Source organism: Coloeus monedula (assembly GCF_965178545.1).
Source record: "Coloeus monedula genome assembly, chromosome: 11".
NCBI lineage: Eukaryota > Metazoa > Chordata > Aves > Passeriformes > Corvidae > Coloeus > Coloeus monedula.
In genome coordinates this window covers 20,934,538-20,957,124 of record NC_138791.1, presented here as the reverse complement: position 1 = coordinate 20,957,124, position 22,587 = coordinate 20,934,538, and the positions used below count along the sequence as shown (strand labels likewise).

Here is a 22,587-nt window from a genome sequence, read left to right as displayed (position 1 = left end):
AGAGCTGGAATGTCAACTAAGAAACACTTCTGTTAACATACTGAGTCTCTTGCCTTTGGATTTCACCTGATTTATCCAAGAACCAAACAGCCAAAGAGCGACTCTAAGGTACAAAGCTGGCAATGGAATACACTGTTGGGAGACAGTCAAAGGAAATGGAAGGTATTACAGACCTACCACTGTGTCTAAGTGTGTGTGGACTGTCGGTGTGGGAGTTTTTATACTGGAGTAGTTTGGAGCTAGTGAGATTACTCACGATTTTTATAACATTTGTTGCATCAGCATCAGTGTCCAAATGGGAGGTATCTGCGTATGCAAAACAATGTCTCTGAAACGTCAGCAAGTGTTGCTGTGGCAGAAGGCCAAAACCAGCAAAGGCCAATTCACTGCTGGCTCATTCTTTGACACTGCGTTGCTGTCGCAGGTCAGAGCTGTGCCAGTTCATCTGCTGCCTCCTCTTCCCAGGCTGCCTGCCCAGCAGCCACTGTCATTTCATCCTGCTCCCTGGTCAGGCCCAACTCAATCACCATTGGTTTACTTGAAATACCCAGAGTGATTTTACTCATGATGTCCATCTTAAAGCACTCCAGGAAAAAGTTTAAATATTATTTCTGGCTCCTTCGGCTGCTAACTCTCACAGCATTTTCATGAAAGTTTCCATGCTGCTCTGTAAAACTGTAATATGCTTTTCACTGGTTTATGTTGGCCTAAAATCATTGCAGTAGACTATAAAACATAAAACCAAACCAAAACAAACAAAAAAGAAAAAGATTTCATCTGTGCTTTCAAGTAATTTCTGTGTGAAATGACCAGATACTTGTGGAGCTGTGGCACAGCCAAAGCAGCAAACGTTGGGTGTGATGTTCCTGCCAGCACAACCTCTGCTAGGGTGATAAATTCACTTCAGCACATAGGCTGGGAACATTTTGACTAATGAAAGGTTGTTAGCATGTCCTGTGGTCTTTTGTGCTTGCAAGGCTGCGACTGAGGCTCTCGGCATCGCTGGCTGCACAGGAGGCTGCTGTGCTTGGCTCGCCAAGGAAATGACAGAGGGGTGGTGGGACCATTGCTGAAACAGAGGCTTTTAGCCAAAAACTAATGACAGGGAAGAAAAACCAGCACCTCTGAATCCGCCTCTGCGGTCTGTTTTCTTTGAATATGGCAGTGCAGAAAACCAGCAGATACTGCAGGGCTGACCCCACAGCCCCTCGCAGGTGCCCTGATGCCTCACTCCAGGACATCCTCTGGCTGCCCCAGGCCTGCACCTGGTTGCGCTGGTTTTGGCTGGGGTAGAGTTAATTTTCTTCCCAGTGGCTGGTGTGGGGCTGTGCTTGGGATTTGTGCTGAACACAGTGATTATAAATAGAGATGGTTTTGCTCTTGCTGAGCAGGGCTCACACAGAACCAAGGCCTTTACTGCTCCTCATACTGCCACGCTGGCAAGAAAGCTGGGAGTGCTGGGAGGTTGGGAGGGGAAACAGCCAGGACAGGTGATCCCAAATGACCCAAAGGATATTCCAGACCATAGGACATCATGCTCAGTACACAAGGTGGAGGGTCATTGGAGTTTGTCTTCCCAAGTATCTGCTGCATGTGATGGAGCCCCGCTGCCCTGGAAATAGCTGAACACCTGACTGCCCATGGAAGGTAGGGAATGAATTCCTTTGCTTTGCTGGTGTGTGTGGCTTTTGCTTCATCTATTAAACTGTCTTTATCTGAACCCATGAGTTTTCTCACTTTTGCTCTTCTGATTCTCTTCTCAGTCCCACTGGTGGGGGAACAAGCGAGCGGCTGCATGGAGCTTGGATACTGACTGGGGTTAAACCATGACAATGTGGGATCTTTTTGTTCCAAAAGTCTCAACATCAGACTAAATTTAGTCCTATAAAAATCAATAAATGGTCGCCAACTTTAACATGAGGGCAGAGAAAGGTCAGTGTTAAATATTTCTGAACAATCTTACCTGTGGTTTCAGGTTCTTCTCCTTTCCAGTTGGGAATGATATGATGAGAAACTTTCCACTGCTTTAAACATTAAGGAATCTCTGAAAATACTTAGAAACAATTAACTCAAAATGTTCTCTGGTTTGGGGTTTGATATTTTCTTTTGAAGTACAGTATGTTGTTCTGCTGATTTTTCATCCAATCCACATGCTGGTGTCCCAGAGGCTTGTTTCTGTGGTGTGTTTGTACATCTACAATGAAGAATGTCCAGTGACTCAGACATGCAAGGCAGACCTTGGTGAAGTCTTAGCTTTTAGTTTTGAGATCCATGTACTAAGGGCAGCTGAGGATGAGCTGTTTGTGTCGGGGCATGGAGGAAAACAACAGTTCTGCATGAGGTGCTGAGCACCACGGGGGAACAAATACTCTTTACATTATTGAGTTGTGCACAACCAGCTGGGAATTTTGTAAAACTCCACTTAAATATTTTGTCTCAACAACACAAGTGAAAACCAGTAGCTTTTGGAGATTTGCTTTGTGTCAGGCTGCTCCACCTCCTACTAAGCTTTCTGTACATTTCTCTGCTAACAGAATAGGGCAACAAGTTTATGAAAATGCAGTTGGGACCTCCTGGTATTTTAATTTAAATTAGTATTTCAGGGGCTTGGGAGGAGGAGATATGTTCTCTGTTTTGGTGTTCTGTGTATAATAACAAGTTGTAACTTCATCGTTCAGCAAGATAAACCAGTTTATTCCTGCTACAGCAAAGCCCACAGTGCCAATAAAACAGTGGGAAGCATTCCTACGGAGGAGAACTGTCCTCACTTGGCAGGGCTCTACGGGGCCACTCTGCTCCCGGGGATGTGCTCGAGCGGGCTCCAGCCGGGCAGGTGGGAGCGCTTTGCCGGCCAAGCTCTTGGGCAGGGCGGCACGGCCCGGGGGCTGCCGGGGCTTCCCAGCGGCTCGGCCGTGGTGGGACAGCCCACAGCACTGCATCCCAACGGGAAAGTGCTCACAGATCAGCGGAATATGCACCGTGGGTTAAAGGGATCATCCTGCCATGCAGCCTAAGGAGGTGGATGCTCTCCAGCTTCTGCAGCATGCAGGATTCGGGTGAAAGCACAGATTTTCCAGGGTTCCTTTTCATGGTGCTTTTACTGTGGAAATAGTTTAAATTGTGTTTCATTCAGCAGTGGTCTATGTGGATGGTGCTTGGCTGCAAATTCACTGCCCTTCGCTCTTCATCAGATGACTTAAACAAAAAATAAATGCGTTGCTGCAGAAATGAACTCATGAACCCTCTGGGCCCATTCCTCGGTGGGTGAATTAATTCCCACCCAATGAGCTCCTGTCAGAACATGTGAACCAAGATCTGCCATGTGTATGAGGGAAGGAAAAGAACAGAAAATTGCAAGAGTTTGATACATTAATTAGGTCTCAGCTCACAGAGAAAGCAGAAATTGATTCCTTAAGGTGAAAAGAACAGGCACTTAACTGTAAATTCCAGCACTTTTGGCAAGGGGCAGGCAGAAATCAGATCCATTCAAATATGTAAATTCAGAGATTCATCGTGCCCGAGGCCAGCAGAGATGATTGTGATGGTTTCTTCTGACCTTCTCCATCATGTGGGTCATGGAGTACCTTTTATATAGATATGTATGAGCGTCAGTTGAGGGAGTTTGGCTTGTTTCAAAATTCACACTAGCTCAGATCAGGAGCAAGAGCATGTAAATTGCACTGCTACAAAAACCTCATAGGAAAAATCAGGCACACATGCACGCAGTTTTCGGGTAACAGCATGTTTGAGTCACCAGCAGCTGCAAAAGTGAAGGGCTTAAAACACAGCTGTGAGATGAAGTAAGCAAAGAGAGGTAGTACTGTTCTGTAGAGTATTATAAAAAATGGTGAAATATATTTCATGTGTGTGTGTGTAAAAACCTCTACTGCAGCTAGTTAAAGCAACAGGAATATTGTTAACAGTGTGAAGCGTGCCCGAGGACCCGCCAGGGGACCGGGGTCGCTCGTGGTCAGTGAGCCCGGAGTGCGGCGGGCAGCGCCCGGACACAGGGCTGGGCAGTGCCCGGACACAGGGCTGGGCAGCACCCGGACACAGGGCTGGGGCAGGCCCGGACACAGGGCCGGGGCAGCGCCGGGACACAGGGCTGGGCAGTGCCCGGACACAGGGCTGGGCAGGGCCTGCCCTCTGCAGTCACAGCTGCACCCAGACACCGCAGTTCGCTTTGCAGTTTTATCCTACGTGACTTGGGCAATACGTTCATTTCCCTCAAACTCCGTGGCAATTATTAAACCTCCCGTCAGCCCATGGGGAGCACTCAGCTCTGGTCACTACCTGCCGTTTTTGCGGGTTTCAGCCATCAGGCCGTGTATTTTTAGCCTGGGTTTTGCTGTCCCCTCTGTGGAATTCAGAGAGGCAGTCCCGGCCATGCCCGGGGCAGAGGTGATGTGGATGCTGCCCATTGCCATGGCAACCCGGCAGGGCTGTGGGAAGGAGGTTCCCACAGCAAAGAGCAGACACACATCTGGGCAGAGCGCAGGTAACTGCAGAGGGAGGGAGGCGGGTCAGTGTGTTTCCAAATCGCACCGACACGTCTTAGATGGGTTTTAAATTAATATCATCTGGAAGATACAGACGAGAACACCCATGTCCATCTTATGGGATCGCTCAGACACATCTCGTTCGGCAGCTGAGTAAACCAGCGATGGCAGCGGCTGTAAATCCTGTGGCATCCACAGAGAACAGCGATCGGAGCTGCCCCGCGGGAGGGAGCCGCATGCTGCTCTGGGGCCTGCCCTAATAATATTCAGTCACAGGATTCTGGAACTGCCCGAGCAGGTGTTTAATTAGACTTCATTAGAAAGTGAACGCGGAACGCTTTGCAGCTGTGACACAGCCCCGCCCTCTGAAGAGGTCCCGCAGTCTGTGTCGAGAGCGGGCGGATGGCGGTGCTGCGGCTCTTTTCCGGGGGCCAGGGCTGCCCGCGGGCCCGCAGCTCTGCCGGGAGGGAGCGGGGAACAGCGGGGCCACCGCACACGGGCCGGGAACGAGCGGCGGGGCTGGGCGGGAGGCGCGGCGGGGCCCGGGTAGGCGGCGCGGCCCCAGCCCGCTCACTATCCCCGCTCCCCGGCCCCGCTGCCCGTTCCCGGCCCTAGCCCGCTCCCCGGCCCCGCTCCCCGGCCCCGCTCCCCGGCCCCGCTCCCCGGCCCCGCTCCCCGGCCCCGCTCCCCGGCCCCGCTCCCCGGCCCCGTTCCCGGCCCCGTTCCCAGCCCCATCCCCGCTCCCCGGCCCCGTTCCCGGCCGCTCCCGGAAGCGCCGCCGGAAGCGCGGGTGGAGGCGCGCGCGGCGCTGAGCGCGCGGGATCCGGGCCCGCCGCCCGCTCGGAGCGGGGCTGTGGGGCCGTGGGGCCTTGGGGTTGTGGGGCCGGGACATGGCCCTGCCGCTGCTCGAGCCGCCCTGGCCGCCCGGCCTGGCCCCGCTGAAGGTGCGTGCGGCGCGGCGGGGCCGGAGACCGGGAGGGTGGGCGGGGGTCCCCGGGGTGGCCCGTGAGCGGCCCCGCCGCCCCTGGAGCGCGGGCGGCGTTCGCAGCCGGTGCCGGCACTGCCGCTGCATCCGCCCTCGCCCCGCGCGGCCGCCGCCCTGGAGCGGCCCCTCGGCGCAGCGAGCCCCGCTGCCGGGGCACCCCCTGCCCCTGCCGCCCGGGCGCCGTGCCCGTGGCTGATCCCGCTCTCGTTGCAGGCCGTGGATGAGCTGCTGCGCTGTGGGATTTGCTTCGACTACTTCAGCATCGCCGTGATCATCCCGCAGTGCTCGCACAACTGTGAGTGCCGCGGCGGGAGGGCTGCGAGGACATTGGTTGCTCTTGCGGGACTTGCCCCGTCCCGCTGTAGTGGATGAGCTTCCCGAGTGTGAACTGAGAGGAAAGGCCGGACGACTTGGAATTGTCCAGCGTGGCGAAGAGAAGGTTCTGGAGGGTGACCTAATTGTGGCCTTCCAGTGCCTGACGGGAGCCTGCAGGAAAGGTGGAGAGAGACTATTCACAAGGGCCTGGAGTACCAGCACAAGGGGGAATGGCTTCCCACTGACAGAGGACAGGGTTAGATTAGAGATGCAGAAGAAATTGTTCCCTGTCAGGGTGGTAAGGCCTTGGCACAGGTTGCCCAGAGAAGCTGTGGCTGCCCCATCCTTGAAAGTGTCCAAAGCCAGGTTGGACAGGGCTTGGAGCACCCTGGGACAGTGGAAGGTGTCCCTGCTCATGGCAGGGGGTGGCACTGGATGGGCCTTAAGGTCCCTTCCCACCTAAACCATTCTAGGATTCTGTGATTCTCTTGGCGACGGAAGCTGGGAGGAGCTTTGTGAGATGGAAGCAGCCAGAGCCTTCCCTTTTGTAGTTCCTGCTGCAATACAAACGTGGCATCTGGCATTCTTCTTTTAAATATCTTTCTTACCATCTTGAGGGTGGTACAAATGCAAAGCTCTATGTGGAGAGCATTAATGAGCTCAAATTTTCCATGCTGTTCTGTCTGCCCTGGGCGATATCTGCTGGAACCTGGCCCCAGGCAGTTTGCTGAAGCCAGATTAGGGAGGAAGTTCGTTGCCTTTTTTCACGTTAAAATAAATGCTTATAGTTGTTTGGTTCAGAAACTGTAGCAGTCCCTTCTGTGAAGGGGGACATTGTAGCTTGGCAATTAAGTTTAGTTTAGCTTGGCAAAGCTGTCACCATTGAAACCAGTGTGGGGAGCCACAAAACTGGAAGTTCTCTACACTTGCTGGTAGTACAGCCTGCCTGGGGCACAGTGGGGTTCAGAGGCCCTTAACTTTGAAAAGAATCTGTCTACCTTATTTTTTTTAATAGATTACACATTTACTTTCCCCTGCAAACTGCAGAAGGTCCAAGTTTTTTACAGTAGATCAAGATTTCTTGAAGTATTTTCCTTTCTTTTGTCTCTGTAATTTCAGATGACTGAGGTTGGACAACTGGAGCCAAAAGCCCTTTGCCTTTAATGAGTAATTTGAATGGATGACAATGAAATACATCTACTTGCAAAACTTTTTGCTGATTCTCATTTTCTTAATGATCTATTTCAGGGCTTCTGAGCATCTCTGTAATCTGTTTGCACCTGTAGCCACATAAAATTCCTCCTCTGCTCCTCCTTGGGTGCCTGGGAGGATTCAGTAGCTCATGTGACAGTAGGTATTTAACTGTCACAGTGGTTTGGACTGTGTCATCAGTGATAGAACCAGATGTGCCGTTGGTATTTTTTTCACACAATGAAAGCATCTGAAAGTGAATGTCTTCTCTAATATGAGCAGAGTGACATGTGGCCCAGGGATTTCTTACACTCTTGAGCCTGAGAGGATGAACTTGGTCCTCAGGCCAGCATAGCTGAAAGGTGGGCAGGGAAGCCCAGGCATAAATGCTGAGAGCTTGTGTGGTTTGTTCTCCCTGAGGGAGCTGTGGCTGCAATCGTTACACACATGGGCCATTGACAGGGGCTGTCAGATGCTGGCAGCCTGGATCTGCCACTTCATTTGTATTCATACAGTTAAAGTTTGTTTCTTTTCTGTATGGGTTTCTCACCCTGTAATACTTCTTACTATGTATGTAGTAATTTTTGAGCATTTAGATGGATTTGCAGTTTTAAGTGTTAATTGGTGCATTACGCCAGGTTGGACAGGGCTTGGAGCAACCTGGTCTAGTGGAAGGTGTCCCTGTCCATGGTAGGAGGTGGAATGAAATGAACTTTAAGGTCCTTCCCAAACCATTCTGGGATTAATTAATGCTTCTGCTGCTTTTCAGATGCATTCCCAGAGGGTCCATGAAATATGGATCTGTTTTGGGAGCTGCTGCTGAGTGTGTTCAGTGCTGAGGCTCTGACCCATAATGATCTAGTGAGGGAATGTCTTTTCCTGGAGAATGATGAGACTTTTAAAATCCTTAAGTGACTGTGAAAGCTCACAGATAAGTTGACAAAGTGTAACGAATGCAGTTTACTGTGACAATATGAAGCTTATGGTGTGTTTCAGCACCGAGTCTATTGAGGCATCCTGTGATGATTGGATGACATTAAGCTGTCTCCCAGCATTTCAGTGCAGTCTCCCTCCTTTTTAGACTCTTCTTTCACCAAGTTGGTATTGTTTTGGAAAGGGGCTGAAGAACCTGGGAAAAAGAAGGGATTGTGAGTTTGTCTGGGGCTGTACAGGAAGATGAAAGTGATCCAACATTAGTCATGTCAAAAACCCAACATGGTGAGGGAGTGAGCAGTGCAAACACTGCTGCAGTGGTGGTGGCTGATGAAGCTTTTTTTGTCGTGCACTGGGAAATAAAAGGACCCAAACATCAGCTTTAGACAGAGCTGATATTTGATGTTGAAACATGTTGATATAGAACACAGATTTTTTTTTTTTTTTTTTTGCAACAATGATAACCTCAATTCCATGAAAAAATGGTATATTTTCAATATTTGTGTATTGTGGAATATCTTGCACATATTGTACAATAAGGCAATACACAAGCAAGGATGTGGAACTGCATTTGGAAGAATGTCTGCTTCAAAATTATGTGTTTCCTTTTTCCAGATTGCTCCCTTTGCATCCGCAAGTTTTTGTCCTACAAAACGCAGTGTCCAACATGCTGTGTGGTAAGTGTGGGGTTTTTTTGGTTTGGTATTTCCCCCCCCCTTTTTTTTTTTTTTTTTTTTTTTTTTTTAATTTTTCTGGCAAATCTCAGGAGCTTTTTCCTTTGGACTATGCCAAATAATTCTGATCACATGGGCAAAGTGGGACTGCTTTTGCATCTGGAATTCTCGTGTTTCAGAGGTGCTCCAATGTCAGTGCATGCAGAAGTGGATGGAGCATCAGGCCTGGGCTTTGGCTTGGGGCTGTGTATACAATCTGTCACAAAACACTGAACATTACTTGGTTAAAATACTCCATCTTTTAAACCAGCAGTGCTGAAACATAAGCACTTACTTTTCCATGTGTGAGAGGCCTCATTTCGTCTCAAAGAGTGTCTGCAGGTGACCACACACCTCCTAGTGCTAAAGGTGGCTGTGCTGCGTGGCTTTTGGGGAGGGGAGCCCTCTGCTCTGCACTGGGGACAGGAGGCTGAATGTGCAGAGCACTGGAGGCAGGCTGTGGCTGCTCTGCAGGTGGGTTGTTATTAGGATCTCACTTAAAGCCTTTTTTTTGATTAAAGAACACAGAATACAATTTTTTTCTAGGCTTTAATCTAACTTTTCACCTTAAGCTGTTTGGGCTTTATTAACCTCAGAAACAGTGCCTAAAAACTGAGTGGCGCTTCAGGAATATTGGCAAAATAGAAGTAATTTTGGTCTGTGTTCTAAAGCATGAAACAGATGAGACTTTTCGGGACTAGAAAATGTACTTATTTGTATCTTTGCCAGTTTTTAAACATCAAACGAGTGGAGACTACAATAGAGTACATTTTACTACCACCTGTTTAAAGCTTAGAGGTACTGGTATGAGAAACTAAAAAAAACTTTGTTAAAAAGAAGAACAGAGTTGCAGTGAGATAAAAATCAGAAATTGTTTAAAAAGAATGAATTGAATGCATAAAGTCTTCTCATAATTCACATTTTCATTCCATAATCAGAAGTTTAACATTTCCCTTCATCAGTTTTCATGCTTTGATGCTTAAGGTTCTTACCCCCTTCAGAAGATCCTTGGTTTGGTAGACCTGTGCTACAATAAACCATTGTTGGAGCCTGGGCACACTGGGCTTTGTTGCTTTAGCTTGATGCTTTGTTTTTGTCTATTACCCTTAATATCCCAGACTTAAGTTCTCAGGCAGTTATTTTAATATGAGATATTTTTTGGGGAAAAGTGTTTACCCTTTAAGCATCTTAATTTCTGTAGCACTTCAGTGGGGGTAGTTGAGGCACTGAGCCACGAAGCAAGTTATTGATCACTTGAACATTTTCTGGGCACTTGCTGTTTTCACTGCATTTGAATGTTTGTTTAGGTTTGTTTTTGCTTTTTCTTTCTTTTTTTAATAGGCGGTCTCAGAATCTGACCTGAAAAACAACCGGATTTTGGATGATCTAGTGAAGAGCTTTAATTCTGCAAGGTATTTATGTGGTTTTATGACTATTGCCTCTGTTTTGGCAGCTGGAAAGGTGTGACTGGGGGGGGGGGGGGGAGACCAGGCTCAGTCCATGGAGAGGAGCAGTGTGAGAACTGAGCAAAAATATTGTGGTGTCACAGAAGCATTGTCAAAGATGAATGTTTTCACTTTGGAAAAATCCTGCAGTGTTCTAGCTGAAGGTTACTGTCCACTAGAGTGATGTGGAGGTTTTAGAAGCTTATTTTGGTTCTGCTTCTGGTTAGCTGCTCTGGAAGTTACAGTCTCTGCCCATGTGTGGGAAGTCAACAGATATGTCAGGATTCTGTGGGGGAAATAATGGTAATAAAGATCTTCTTCGAAGATCCTTCCTATGTGTGCAGGGGAAATTCTGAATAGAAGGATTTTGTCCAGTGGTAATGGTCAACTTGCAAGAGACTTCTCTTGCCGAAGTCATTGGCTGGGAAAAATATAGGTATTGAGAGACTAAAAATGTGAGTTTTCTTGAATAAGGAAAGTGACGGAGTGCTGTGTTTTCAACTCAATTTCTTAGCTGCTTTTCTGTTTGTTTTTAATTCATTTTTGAGCTTCACATCCTTTTAAAAGACAGGAACAACAGAATAAATATGACTTGGTGAACTCTCACCACAGTAGATACATGAAGCTCCTTGTATTATTTGTTTTCTTTTGATGAGAAGCAACTCAGTGATTTGCTGGGAATTCTGTGGGTATTCCTGTCTCTATAGGAGACAAATGCAATTTCATCTTTTTCTCTGAAATTAACTTGGAGCTGGAAGTCAATGAGACTCTTGGCTTTGTAAGTGACAAGAAGCATAGTTCAGTTGATGGCTTTGTTTCATGAGAGAATTTTTCTCTGATGAAGATCATAGAATGTAGATAGATGTAATCTTCTATATGACCTCTACTAGATTGAGTTGATTTATTTGAGTAATTTAAATCCTACAGTTCCATTGTTTCATCTTGAATTTTGGTACTTCCTAGTGATAAATGGATTACTATTTTTTTGTTAATGCCTAATTTTGTAGGGAACAAGTAGTGCTGACTTGTATCCATTATGATATTGAATCTTAAATGTTAATTTTTTTGGACTGCTTTAATGGATCAGTATAAATCTTACCAGTGAGAGTAGTTCAATAACCTTTCCTTTTGTGACTTGGAGTTCAATCAATTTCTCATGTAGAGTTAGATCAGTAGGATTGTGGAGCCCAGTCTGGCCCGGGTGGAGGGAACCAGTGCAGGGTGTGCTCCAGGTCTGGGTGGGAAAGGCTCCCTGCTGGCTGCTGTAATGGGACAGACTCCTCAGGGGAATGCAGGTAATGGTCAGGGTGGTGTCCAGGGGCTGGGTCTCTCTCCTGTGGCTGCACATGCCCTGAGCTGAGGGAACACTGCTTGTCCAGGGAGCGTTATGTGGGGTGGGTATCATTAAATTGTAACACCATTGCTGTATTCTGCCCTGGTGATGTTGGTACAGGACAAATCTTCTGTCTCCCACCTCCTTCTCCATCTGCTTTGTTTCCCCTTGGCTGTCCCCAAACCCAAAGTCCAGGGGTTGAAGAGCTCAGCATGGTTGAAAGATAAAGTATGTTTGAACTTGACTTTGAGCCTCGGGTAGTTTGATGTTTATGAAAATTAGGCCTTAAATCTTCTCAACATTTCACAAAGTGCAAACCCATTTCTTAAGTCAGGCCTGGAGGGGAAGGAAATGGTAATGTTGGTGGCACTTAGCAGCGTGAAAGCTGTGCTCCAAGGTCAGTGTATGCAGGGCATGGGAATCGTTCCAACCAGAGCCGAGCGCTGATCCCATTTATACTCTGCTCAGCGTCAGGTGTTTGCAGGATGAGCTGTCAGGATGTGCTCAGGGGTGCTGTGTGGGAATGCAGCTCCCTCCCTGTACAGAGAGTGGGCTCTCCTGTCTCCCAGTGAAAGTGGAGGTGTCCTGTGCTTTGTTATGGCCATGGGTGTTTTACTGTGTGTGAAAGGGAGAGGAGCGGCTCTGACCAGGCTTTGCAGTGCCCTGCTCAGGGGCACACCCTGACCCCATTGGGGCAGGAGCTTGCGGGGCATTCCCATGAGTGGTTTTCTGTTCCCTTGCCTGTCTGTGCTCTGGGGCAGAATTCATGGCTCTGGCCAGGCCAGGAGAGAAAGATGAGGAGCAGTATTTGCACCAGCTGTCCTTAATGAAGAGTTCTTCTATCAGTTGCAGTGAGGCCAGTATCTTCAAAAATAATGTGTAAAGTTTTGTGTGAAGTGTAAAGAATTTGTTTCATTGCCCTCTACTAAAGAGATTATTTTGATAAAATTTGTCAGTCTGTGCATCACCTTGCTAGAAAACTTAACAGTAGAAATTAGAGTTACACTTGCATAAGTAGAAAAGTTGTAGCCCTTGCTGAAAAGAATCTCTGCTTTTCTTCATACATAGGGAAGAAAAATGTTTTTACTGTCAAGTTTGTATCTGTTTCCTAATCAGGGTTACTCGACAGGTAGTGAGTCAGAGGAATAAACACATCAGCTCTGGGTGCTTGAGAGAGCAGGTGCTGTCATTGCTGATACACTGATTGAACCTCCAGCAGGAATGCAGGAGGAATTTCAAGGAGATACATTGCCTTTAATGCAGTTGGGAATGTCCTGTGGGAGTTCTTCCTAGGGAAATTCACAGCTCCCGGCTCTTCCTTGGAATTTATTTATGTGGAAGCCCTAAATTCCCAACGACTTTGCTTCGTTGCTGCTTCAGCAAGAGAGAAGTAAAAGAGCCATAGAATAGGAACCGGGATCCTGATGAAGGACACTTAGTTTTTGTGGGCATTACAGATTGGAAGGAAAAAATGTGGGGAGCTGCTTATGCTGTTATTGAAGTGGAGGGTGCTGGAGGAGAGGATGTTAAGAAACCATCTGTCTTTGGTTAAACAAATGGTTTTTAACTCCCTGCTGTAACCCCACTCAGCAGCTGAGGAGGATGGGTCTCGCAGGAGGGTTTGGGTACTGGCTGTTCTGGTGGACCTGGGCTCACTGACACCTGGCTGATTCATCTCTCAGCCTTCAAAGGGAAGGACGCTGCTCTGCTCATAAACTGAGTGTTGTCAGCTGTGCTGCAGTTACTGCTTTGTGCCAGGAAGGTAAAATTCTGTCAGCTCAGACCTCTCAGAGCTCATAGCAGTCTGTTAAATTCTTGAGAGTATCACAGGTAACGTTGAGACTGTACACAAAATGCCGAGCTTTTTGAAAATCATGACTGAGGACTGAGGTTTGCCATAGGATCAGCTCCCAGGTGAGCTGGACAGGCTGGTGATGGCAGAGGCTGGACCCTCCATCACTGCATGCTTCCTCTGGGCTTGCTGAGTGATGGATGAGTCTTCTGCTCTAGACATGCTTGTCCCAATCTCTCCAATAACAACTGTCAGAATTTCTGTGATTAGTGAGAAATTTGAGTAATTAGCTCTGGTGCTGAGGGAGGGGGTGGCAGGTGACAGGTGGAGGGCCCAGGGCTGTTCAAGGAGCATCCCCCTGCCCTGACTCTTCCATCCCTGGGGCTGAGGCATGGGACCATGAGATGTCATCACCCAGCTGCTCATGAGCCCAAAATACCACATTCTGGGAGAAGCCAGCATGGGACTGCTCCTTCCTCTTTTGCCTGCAGTACTAGCATTTTCTTTATTTTCCCACCCAAAAAAGTGGATGTTGGCAAACAAGTCTTCAAGTTCTTCTGCTAGTGTTCTTTCCCTTAATTCTGTGCCAAGATCAGATCCCTTCAGAAAGTCTGTTCCTATGTCTCTATTTTTTAATATGAGGAAAAGCTCCCTAGGATTATTTTAGATCAATGATGTAATTAAAGCAACATTTGTTATCAAATTATTGTTAGGATGGAGTTTTGTACTGTTTTTCCAGTTTCTCTCCGTTTTAGACCAGGTCATATTTTATTGAGCCAGCTGCTACTACTTCTGAATGTGAATCAGAGTCTGTTCAGTTTTCTCTCTTCTGGCTCCCTTTGTACAAAAACAACACCCTTCATGTGAAGCGAGCTTGGTTCTCCTTGGATAATCTGTCCTCTTGGGCCTTGGGGCTTCAGGAGAGAGCTGTAACACTCTATGGTAGTGCACATTCTGTAGGGACATTGCTCACAGTCCTCTTCTTTTAAAGGAACAGGAATCCAAATTATTTCAGCTGTTATTAAGTGTTCTCCAGTTAAAACCTTTGCAAGTTGAGGATCTGCAGCTGTGTTGCTTTCCCTGGGCTTTGTCACCTCAGCTGCAGTGAACTGTGTCACAGCAGTGTGTAAAGCCATGGAATTTGATTACAGAGCACGTGCTGGCTGAGCCATGGAGTGTGGCAGTGCCTGCTGCAGAGTCCTTGCTCCAGGAGCCTCTGTAACAGCTGGGTTTGGGTGTTGTTTGAGGTGCTTTGGCCTGAAAAGGGTCTCCTGTCAGCTTCAAGTAAGGGAGAAAACTTCTTGATTTCTACTGCATTCCAGGTGGTGTTTGAGAGGCATGTCACTGTGTCTGCAAAATGCAATTTACTTAGTTTGGAATCAGGAAGATGGTGCTTAGGTTCTGCAGAACATGGGAGGCTTGGCTGGCTTCTGCTCCAGGTTCTGAGGGCTGGGCAATCCCTGGGTGCTGCATGTGAGCAGGGGGGAGAGGGAGGAAGGAATCGGTGAAAAGCTCCATCTGTTTTCATTCTGCTTTCTCCAAGAAAAACTTAATACTGTCCAGTGTGCTAACTGTGTTTTCTTCTGGGTGCTTCTAGACAGCAGCTGTTCCAGTTAGTGTTGGATGCTCCCTTAATTCCATCCACTCCGGCCTGCAGCCAGTGTCCAGCTGCCACGAGCCACAGGAGTCCTGTTCCTCAGCCAGATTCAAAAGAGGTGCTAGGGATTGACAGCTTCTTAAGAAAGGATAAAGTCTTCACCTCCACAAAGGCAGGTGGCCTGGCATGGACTGATCAGAAGAGTTTCAAAACTGAGGAACACCATGACCTTTACAGCACTTCTTCAGAGGTTTGTGGTAAAGACAGCAAAGTGGGATCACAAGAGATTCCTGGGTGCACCAAAAGTCATGAAAAGCCTTCTACATCTGTGGTAAAAGGAGACAAGAAAGGTGAGGTGTTTAATTGCTGGTTATGTCCTGCTCTCTTCCCCATGTGTGGGTGGCTGTACACATTAGAGGACCCTCAGTCCTTGGCACTCACCCCATTTCTCCACGTGGTTCTGATCAGTGTTGGTACGTTCAGCTCCTTCCCCTTTAACTGTCCCAGACTCCCTTCACATCGCTGCTTGTGTGGGACAGCTCTGCTCCAAGCGTGTTCTTCAGGAGGAAGCTTGAGCTGCTGCCAGGGAATGGAATTCAGCGCTTACGGATTCCTTTGCTTTGAGTAACAACACTAAAAAACAATAGTTGTGCAACAGACTTAGTAAAAATGAAGTAATTCCTCCTTCATCCTTGAGTAACCAGATGCAGGTTATTTTATAGCATGTTTGTTATTTGAGGGGTGAGCCTGAACTCAAAATGAGCATGGCAGCAGCTCTGTTAATATTTCTGTTCACACACTCTCCAGAAGATTCATCTGCTTTATTCTTTTGTAATTCCAGAGAGTTAAGGTGAATTTATTTTGAAGCACGATGATACCAGTTTATACTAATCAACCACAATAAAATGGCAGAATCCTCTTAGTTCTATCGTGCTGGCAGCCATCCTATTGACCCAGCCAAAAGCCTAAATTAAAATAAAGCACCATGTAGGAGTACACCCCTGGTTCTTATTAGTTCAAATTTATCTGTTCTTTTGTTTCGTGATTTATTTGTCTGGAACTCTGAAGTTCATATGTATTCATTAGCTGGGTGAATCCTGCTTAGAGAGGTACCACAGCCAGGAAAGGAGCCGTGGGAAACCTGTCATGGCTTTATGCATCAGACCTGCTTGTGTTGGTAATTTGAAACTCAAATGAAATTTTACTGCTCGTTTATTTTTGAGCAATTGAAACTTTGACCTGCTTGCCTGCAGTGAGGGGTTTTAGTGTTATTTGTTCCTATTCTAAGAACTCAAATGTAACTTCCAATTCAGTCACAGACTGCTCAGGATTAGTGTGTTTTGTTACTGTCCCAACCATTTGGGGTGTTTTAACCTTTGGAATATGACATGGTGGGAGTTGGGAATTGTGGAGCAGAGAACTCGCTCAATCCCCACAACACCTCAGTGTTTTTCAGAGGTTGTTTTTTGTTTTGTTGTTTAAATCAAAGCTGGCTTCCTCAAGCTGACACAGAGGGGGATACAGACTCTCATCCTGTTCATTCAAAATTAGCCTTTTGTTTGTGACATAATCTGGCTGCTAAAGAGGAATATGTTAAGTCTGTCTTTACAGATAATGCTTATAGGTGCTTCTTGAAAATATGGTACAAAAGTAATTGAGCTGTGTGTATCCATGCCTGTGGTGTTTGTGAGCCTCAGGCCGAGCACAGAATCCAGTTACCTGCGCTCAGAAGTGAGCGGGGAGCATGGCTGGATGGTGGGGTTCCTGTGAGGCTGTTACCTTGTGCATTGACAGTCCTGGGAGGGCCACACATTGGGAACACAATGTCAACATGAATAAAGCTTCTGCTGTAGTGTTTTCTCCTTTGTTTAGGAGTAAAATACTGCAAAAGTGGAAAGCATTACCAGGGAAATCTGCTGCTGTTTCTGTTAGCCCCAAGGTTACTGTGTAGTGTGTGTGTGTGTTAGTCTAGATTTTATTAGATATACTATTCCCTCTGACTGCAGGCAAGATGAGAGCCAGTCTGATATCACATAGAGAGGGAATTCATTGCTCTGGAAAGAGCTAAAAAGGAAGATTCTGGACAGACACATGAGATCTTGTAAAACAAGAAATCTAGAGTTTTGGATTTTCATTTTCAATCAACAGTTAGTTTCTCAGACGAAAACATTTGCTCTTTGCTGTTATAGCCACACTAGAAAATTCCTTCTCCCTTGCTTTCAGTGGAATGTCCTGTTTGTGAGGTTGCTATCCTAGAGCAATATATAAACAAACATCTGGATAGCTGCTTGACCAGAGAGGAGAAGAAGGACAGCCTCCGAAGGTAAGGAACAGCTCTGAGAACTTCCAAATGCACGTGGCTGGTTTGTGCACTGCTGAACTAAGAACTGTTTGTTGCTGGGGTGTAATAGTAGTGCTTTGTGTTTGTTTCTGGCTTCCCTGCTGTGTAGAGCACTCTGAAATCACAGTGGGGATTGTCCCCTCTTGAGAAAGTCTGTGGATTGCCAGCACAATTGCTCTTTGGCTTTTAGTGGCAAGAAAACAGTGGCCAATGCTTCAACAAATTCAGCACAGGGAGGAGAACTTTGTGCGTTGTTCTTGTCACCTTTCTGCTCCCTGGCATTAAAATTCCCTTCAGATAACACTGGTTCCCATTTTTCATTTGGTGAATGAATTGCTTGCCTTGGTGCAGGTGTGCCAAGAGACATTTTCTTCAATAGCTGTCAAGTCAAAGAATAAAAATTGTGCCTTGCTCTCCCTGCTGTGGGGTTGTTGAAGTTTCCTGAAGATCTCGATTTCCATAAGATTAATGCATTCCTTTGGCTTTGTGCCCCTGCCCCAGCATTGGTCACGGTCGCCATGTTCACATCAGAAGTGGAGCTTCAGTTTGTTTTACTTACAGCAGAAATTTAGGCTGTTGTTATTTCTGACTGATCAGACTGAAGAACTGGGAGGATTTGTACTGCAATGCTTATTTTTCCAATTCCCCTGAACCTTGAATTAGAAAGTAATTTTATGCTAAAGCTCTTGTTTTGCCCAGTCACGCTTAGTGTGCAGTCCGTAAGCTAAAGGACTTTCAAGATGAAAAAATGGTAAATGAGTAATGAAATCTGATGTTACATTTAATTTCAGTTTGGAGTGTTTTAGTGCTTTCTCTGTTCTTAATAAATAGAAATATAAGCCAGATCTGTCCTTGGTGTCATGCCCATGTCCTTAACAGGATTTAAAATTCTGCTTATTTAATCTCTAGACTGCTTAGGCCTTCAGCAGGTGTCACACCAGACGCTGCCCCTTGGGCACTGGCAGTTTTGGGTGGGTGCTGGCCCTTGGCAGTGTCTGGTTTGTGGCAGTGGTGTGTGGTTCCAGTAGCAGCACATCCCTAGTGCTTCTCTGAGGAGTGTGAGCTCTGTTTATTCTCAAACCAGGAGCACCATGGCTGTGTTAACAGCTGAGCAGTTTCAGCAGAACTGCTAATTTGGCCCCTCAAGGCTCCACAGGGGTAATTCCAACAGGTAAGTGTGTTTCCAGAGAACACTGTGTTTCTCAAGCGTGGGAAAACCCAACCAACATTGGATTTAAGCCTGTTGTGAGCTGTTTTCCTGGGGCTGGCTGCTGGAAAGCTGTTGGCACACTTTAGCTCATGCTTCTGGTGAACTGGAATACACACCAAGCTTCTGTAGGACTTTCCAAAGATTTAATTATTCTGTGAAATATTTTGTATTTCCCAAAGAACCTGAAAGAAGTTTCCCTAAACAGTGTATTGTGATAATCCATCTTCTTTTTACCAGCCATGCTACAGGGCTGGATGAGAGTAAATGAATTAATAACAATTTTTGCATAAGACTTTTTTTTAACCTTGAAATTTTCAACATGATAAGTCCAAAGTGCTGAATAGTTTTCAAATCTCTTGTTTTCACAGTGGAAAGCTGTTAATTGCTCTCTAATCCAGAGTAGTGCAGCTGAGCTTTATTTTGCTGCAGAAAGAAAAATGTCTAAATAAGTGCTGTTCCTCTGTGAATGATTGCAGTTGCAGAAGAGGAGTGAGGCAGTAGATGGGTTTTGGCCCCTTTGTTTTTCCTAGTTTGAGAGTATCTCACCTGGAGGTGTAGGGAAGCCTGAGCTAATTTGACAGGAGGAAATGTTCTGCTAATTTTAGGTGACAAAAGTGGTACTAGGACTTGAATTCTCTCTGGCAGTTTCCTGTAATTAAGATGCTTTCCCCAGCTGTGCCAGGAATGTTGAGTTCTTCTGACAGACAGCAATGGAAAGCAGCAAATTTTGGCTTTAGATGCTATTTCTCTGAGAGCAGTGTTACTTATCTTTAATGTCTCTCTCTGTATCACCAAACCACCCTTCTGTTAGCTGGGAACTGCTGCCTTCAGGTACATGACTATTTTTCTCAAAAGACATTTTCCCAGAAAGCTGAAAAATCTCCTAATTCAAGTTTTGCCTTGATGTTTTAATGCTTTTAATATTTCTCCACCTGAATCAAGTAAGGCATGAGCAGGACTGGGGTGGAAAACCCAAGTTTCTTTTATGTGTATGTTACTCTTGAGTGGGTGAAGTACCCTTAAGTAATTGTAAATACTTTGATTTTAATAGAGTATTAATTAAATAAAGTCTCTTTTGTTTTCCTTTGGCAGTTCTGCTCACAAAAGGAAGCTGATGTCCAAAGTTGTTTATAACCTGCTGTCGGATCGAGATCTGAGGAAGAAGCTCAAGGAACATGGTCTGTCTACCTCTGGGACCCGCCAGCAGCTCATTAAGAGGCACCAGGAGTTTGTGCACATGTACAATGCTCAGTGTGATTCCCTAAATCCCAAATCAGGTAAGTGAGAGAGTGCAGGGAAGTTGCTGCCATCACAAACTATCAGTCTGTATTTCCCCTTCTGTCACCTCTTGAGGTGGGAGTAACGTTGGTTTGACTGTTTGGGAGAACTGGAGCTGGAAGAATTTATCTTGTGTAAATCAAGATCAATGCAGAATACTTCTTTAACCTGCTGGGGGTACTCAGGGTGAGTCTGCACTCAGTGCTGGTGATGAAGTGGCACTGAGTCTCTGCCTCATTCATCCAGGGTGAAGGAAGAGTTTTGGGGTGTGTGGCATGTCCTTCAGCTGCTCTCCCTAAATAATGCAAAACTCTTCCTTTGTTCAAAACCTGTGCACAAAGGGTGAATTATTAAACTCACACTTAGGATGCAGACGTGCATTTTGGGTGGTAGCAGGGAGCCTGAGGTCACTGTGTAGCACGAATAGCTGAGCTTCTGAGGAAGCACAGGTGCCAAATTCCTGGCGTGCGCTTAAACCAGTTTGGAACAGGTTTTATTCTTTCACAGCTTAATAAGCTTTTGTTCTGACTGCTTCACTGTCTGGTGAAAGTGTTTGTTTTAATAACTGCCCACAGCTACCTGGCAGTGCAATGGAGATGATGAAATGCAGGAAAAGATTTGTAAAAGTAAATGTCAGAGTAAACTGTGCAGGGTTCTGCATAGCCATGGCTCTAGCTAAATGTTAAGAAACAGTTATGTTGTTTCTAGGCTTTGGATGTGTCTGAAGTTGAAGTTGATTGTTGAAGTAGGTTGTAATTCCTCTGTGGGCTGGGGGCTTTGGCCTCCAGCCTGCACAGGGTTCTGTTGCCCTGGAAGGTGGTTTGGGGACAAAGTAAGATAAACAGTAGATGCAACTATTGTGTCTTCCACTGAAACATCCAGTATGAAATGGAAAGTCTCTCTGAATGATGTGCCTGTGTGCCACAAGCGCTGTTGTGTGCAGGAGGGAGGTTCAGTAGGATTTGGAAAGACTGCACGTTTGCCTGGCATTGGAGCCTGAGCTTTCCCTCTGGGAGGGCTAATGCTGTTTGTGTTTTAAATTCATGGTAATTTCAGTCTGTGCTGTTACAGCTCTCTATTACCCAGCTCCTGCTTCAGCGATCCCTTTCTTATATTTCCAAACAGTTGCAGAGGTTGTTAAAGAGCTGGAAAAGAATGAGAAGATTCGGGTTCAGCTTGAGTGTAATAAACCCGGTGAAAATGTAAGTGACTGATCTTGGCTCTCACAGAGGGGTGGCCAGCAGAAACTGCTGAGTGGGCACTGAAAGTGCCTGCCCATTGCTTTATTGTGGGAACTCCTGGGTTGCATATTAGAATTCAGGTATAGCATCCTGTAATGAACCTGATTTTTCTCCCACCACGCATTTGTGTCCTTGGTGCACTGCTGAGCTTTATGCCCAAACCGTTCAAGTAGGAGCAACTTTTGACTGCAAAAAAATTCTTGAGTAATGTTCCCTTGGCCATACTGGAGGATTTTGACCCTTCATGGCAGTGTGGGTAATACTTTGCTTCCTAGAATTCTCTAGGATTTAGTTAGCAAATTCCATGTTCTGTATTGGCAATAGTGCCTGTTCTTTTCCCATGACATTTGATACTTTGGTGACTTTTGAAGCCTGTTTGTTGCACAGTGTTAGGAAATATTTTATGGCCCATGTGTGCTGGGTGTTACGTGGGCTGGCTTGGTCCTGGTGACTTGGTGGAAGCAGGGCAGGACACTGTGCATATGTTCTGTAAATGTGAATTAATGTGATGAGGTGCTGAAAGCTGGGGGAGGAGGGGGGGAACCAGATAGTTGCTTCTTCCAGTTTTAAGTCTCTAATTTCAAAGTCTGCAGCTTTATCTTTTTATTTACATTAAAAACACTTGTGTGATTTCTGTAGAGCTTGACCTTCACAAAGGACCAGACAGAGGAAGAAATAGATGAGATCCATGCTGAATATCGTAAGTAATATGCAAATTTCACCTCATTTTGCTTTTAAATTCATGTTATTTTCCATAGAACTAAAATACACGCACTGATTGCCTCCAAAGGCATCTCTATTTATGCACTTTGTTCTTTCTTAACGTCCTCCCATGTTTGCTGGACGTGAAAGCAGCAGAGCAGGGTGTTGGTGTCTCCTGCCAGGCTGTGGGATGTGCAGGTGTGTGGTGTCACTGGGAACCCTCTGCAGCAGAACTGCTGAAAGGCCTTCCTGAGCCCCAGCCAGGGGATTGGCCTTCCCGCTCCTGGATTTACCTTCTTGGTCTGTTGTACGCATTTAGAACAAAAATACATTAAATACTGTCTTAATTTGTCAAAGACAGGTATTTTATTGAGTTTAGGATGCTAAAAGGGCATGGCTACAAAACTGATTTACTCACTTGGAGATCTTGATAGTCTCAAGCAGCTTAACTGAAAACTTAAAAGTCTAAAAAGATAGGGAAAAGGGGAAGATAGAGAAGTATTTTAATGGGAACACATGGTTTTAAAATTAATAAAAAAAACTGACCAAAGAGGTAAATGGTAACTGGTGTCAGGTAATTATTTCCTCATAAAAACAATAAGGAAGCAATCATAAGCATGAAAAAAGAATTATTATGTTAAAATTCAAGAACAGTCTGAGGTTAAAGAACTCTTGTCAAATGCCATTATTTCACTGTACCACAGATGGACTTTAAAAAGCTTTATTACACAACGAAGTGGTTTTTTTCCCTTCTATTTTACAGCATTTGGACCCCAGACCCTAATTCCCAGCTGAATGAATGCACTCTGGTGTAAATTCTGAATAAAAACCTCCCATATGTACTTTTGTTCTGCTTTTCCATATGAAAAACACACTGGGGGCTGTGAACAGCTTTGGGGAAAGGCAGGACAAACTGTCTGGGAGAAAAAACTTTTTTTTTTTTTCTGCTTCTTTGCACTTTCCCAGGCGCTAGGCAAATTGCACATTGCACCGTTGGCATTTTTTTGCTGTT

At 46.0% G+C, this 22,587-nt stretch overlaps 1 protein-coding gene across 2 annotated transcripts in view; it reads left to right on the top strand.

The window, feature by feature from the left end:
• The first annotated feature begins 5,300 nt into the window (after positions 1 to 5,300).
• The window catches only part of RAD18 (RAD18 E3 ubiquitin protein ligase), a 31,274-nt gene continuing 13,987 nt past the window's right edge, over positions 5,301 to 22,587 (top strand). For both annotated transcript variants that reach the window (XM_082289094.1, XM_082289093.1), the window contains exons 1-9: positions 5,301 to 5,443; positions 5,698 to 5,779; positions 8,539 to 8,600; positions 9,978 to 10,048; positions 14,804 to 15,153; positions 17,027 to 17,126; positions 19,447 to 19,631; positions 20,758 to 20,834; positions 21,513 to 21,573. In XM_082289094.1, the coding sequence (XP_082145220.1) occupies positions 5,390 to 5,443; positions 5,698 to 5,779; positions 8,539 to 8,600; positions 9,978 to 10,048; positions 14,804 to 15,153; positions 17,027 to 17,126; positions 19,447 to 19,631; positions 20,758 to 20,834; positions 21,513 to 21,573 (1,042 nt within the window). In that variant the 5' untranslated portion in view covers positions 5,301 to 5,389. The remainder of the gene's footprint in view (positions 5,444 to 5,697; positions 5,780 to 8,538; positions 8,601 to 9,977; positions 10,049 to 14,803; positions 15,154 to 17,026; positions 17,127 to 19,446; positions 19,632 to 20,757; positions 20,835 to 21,512; positions 21,574 to 22,587) is intronic.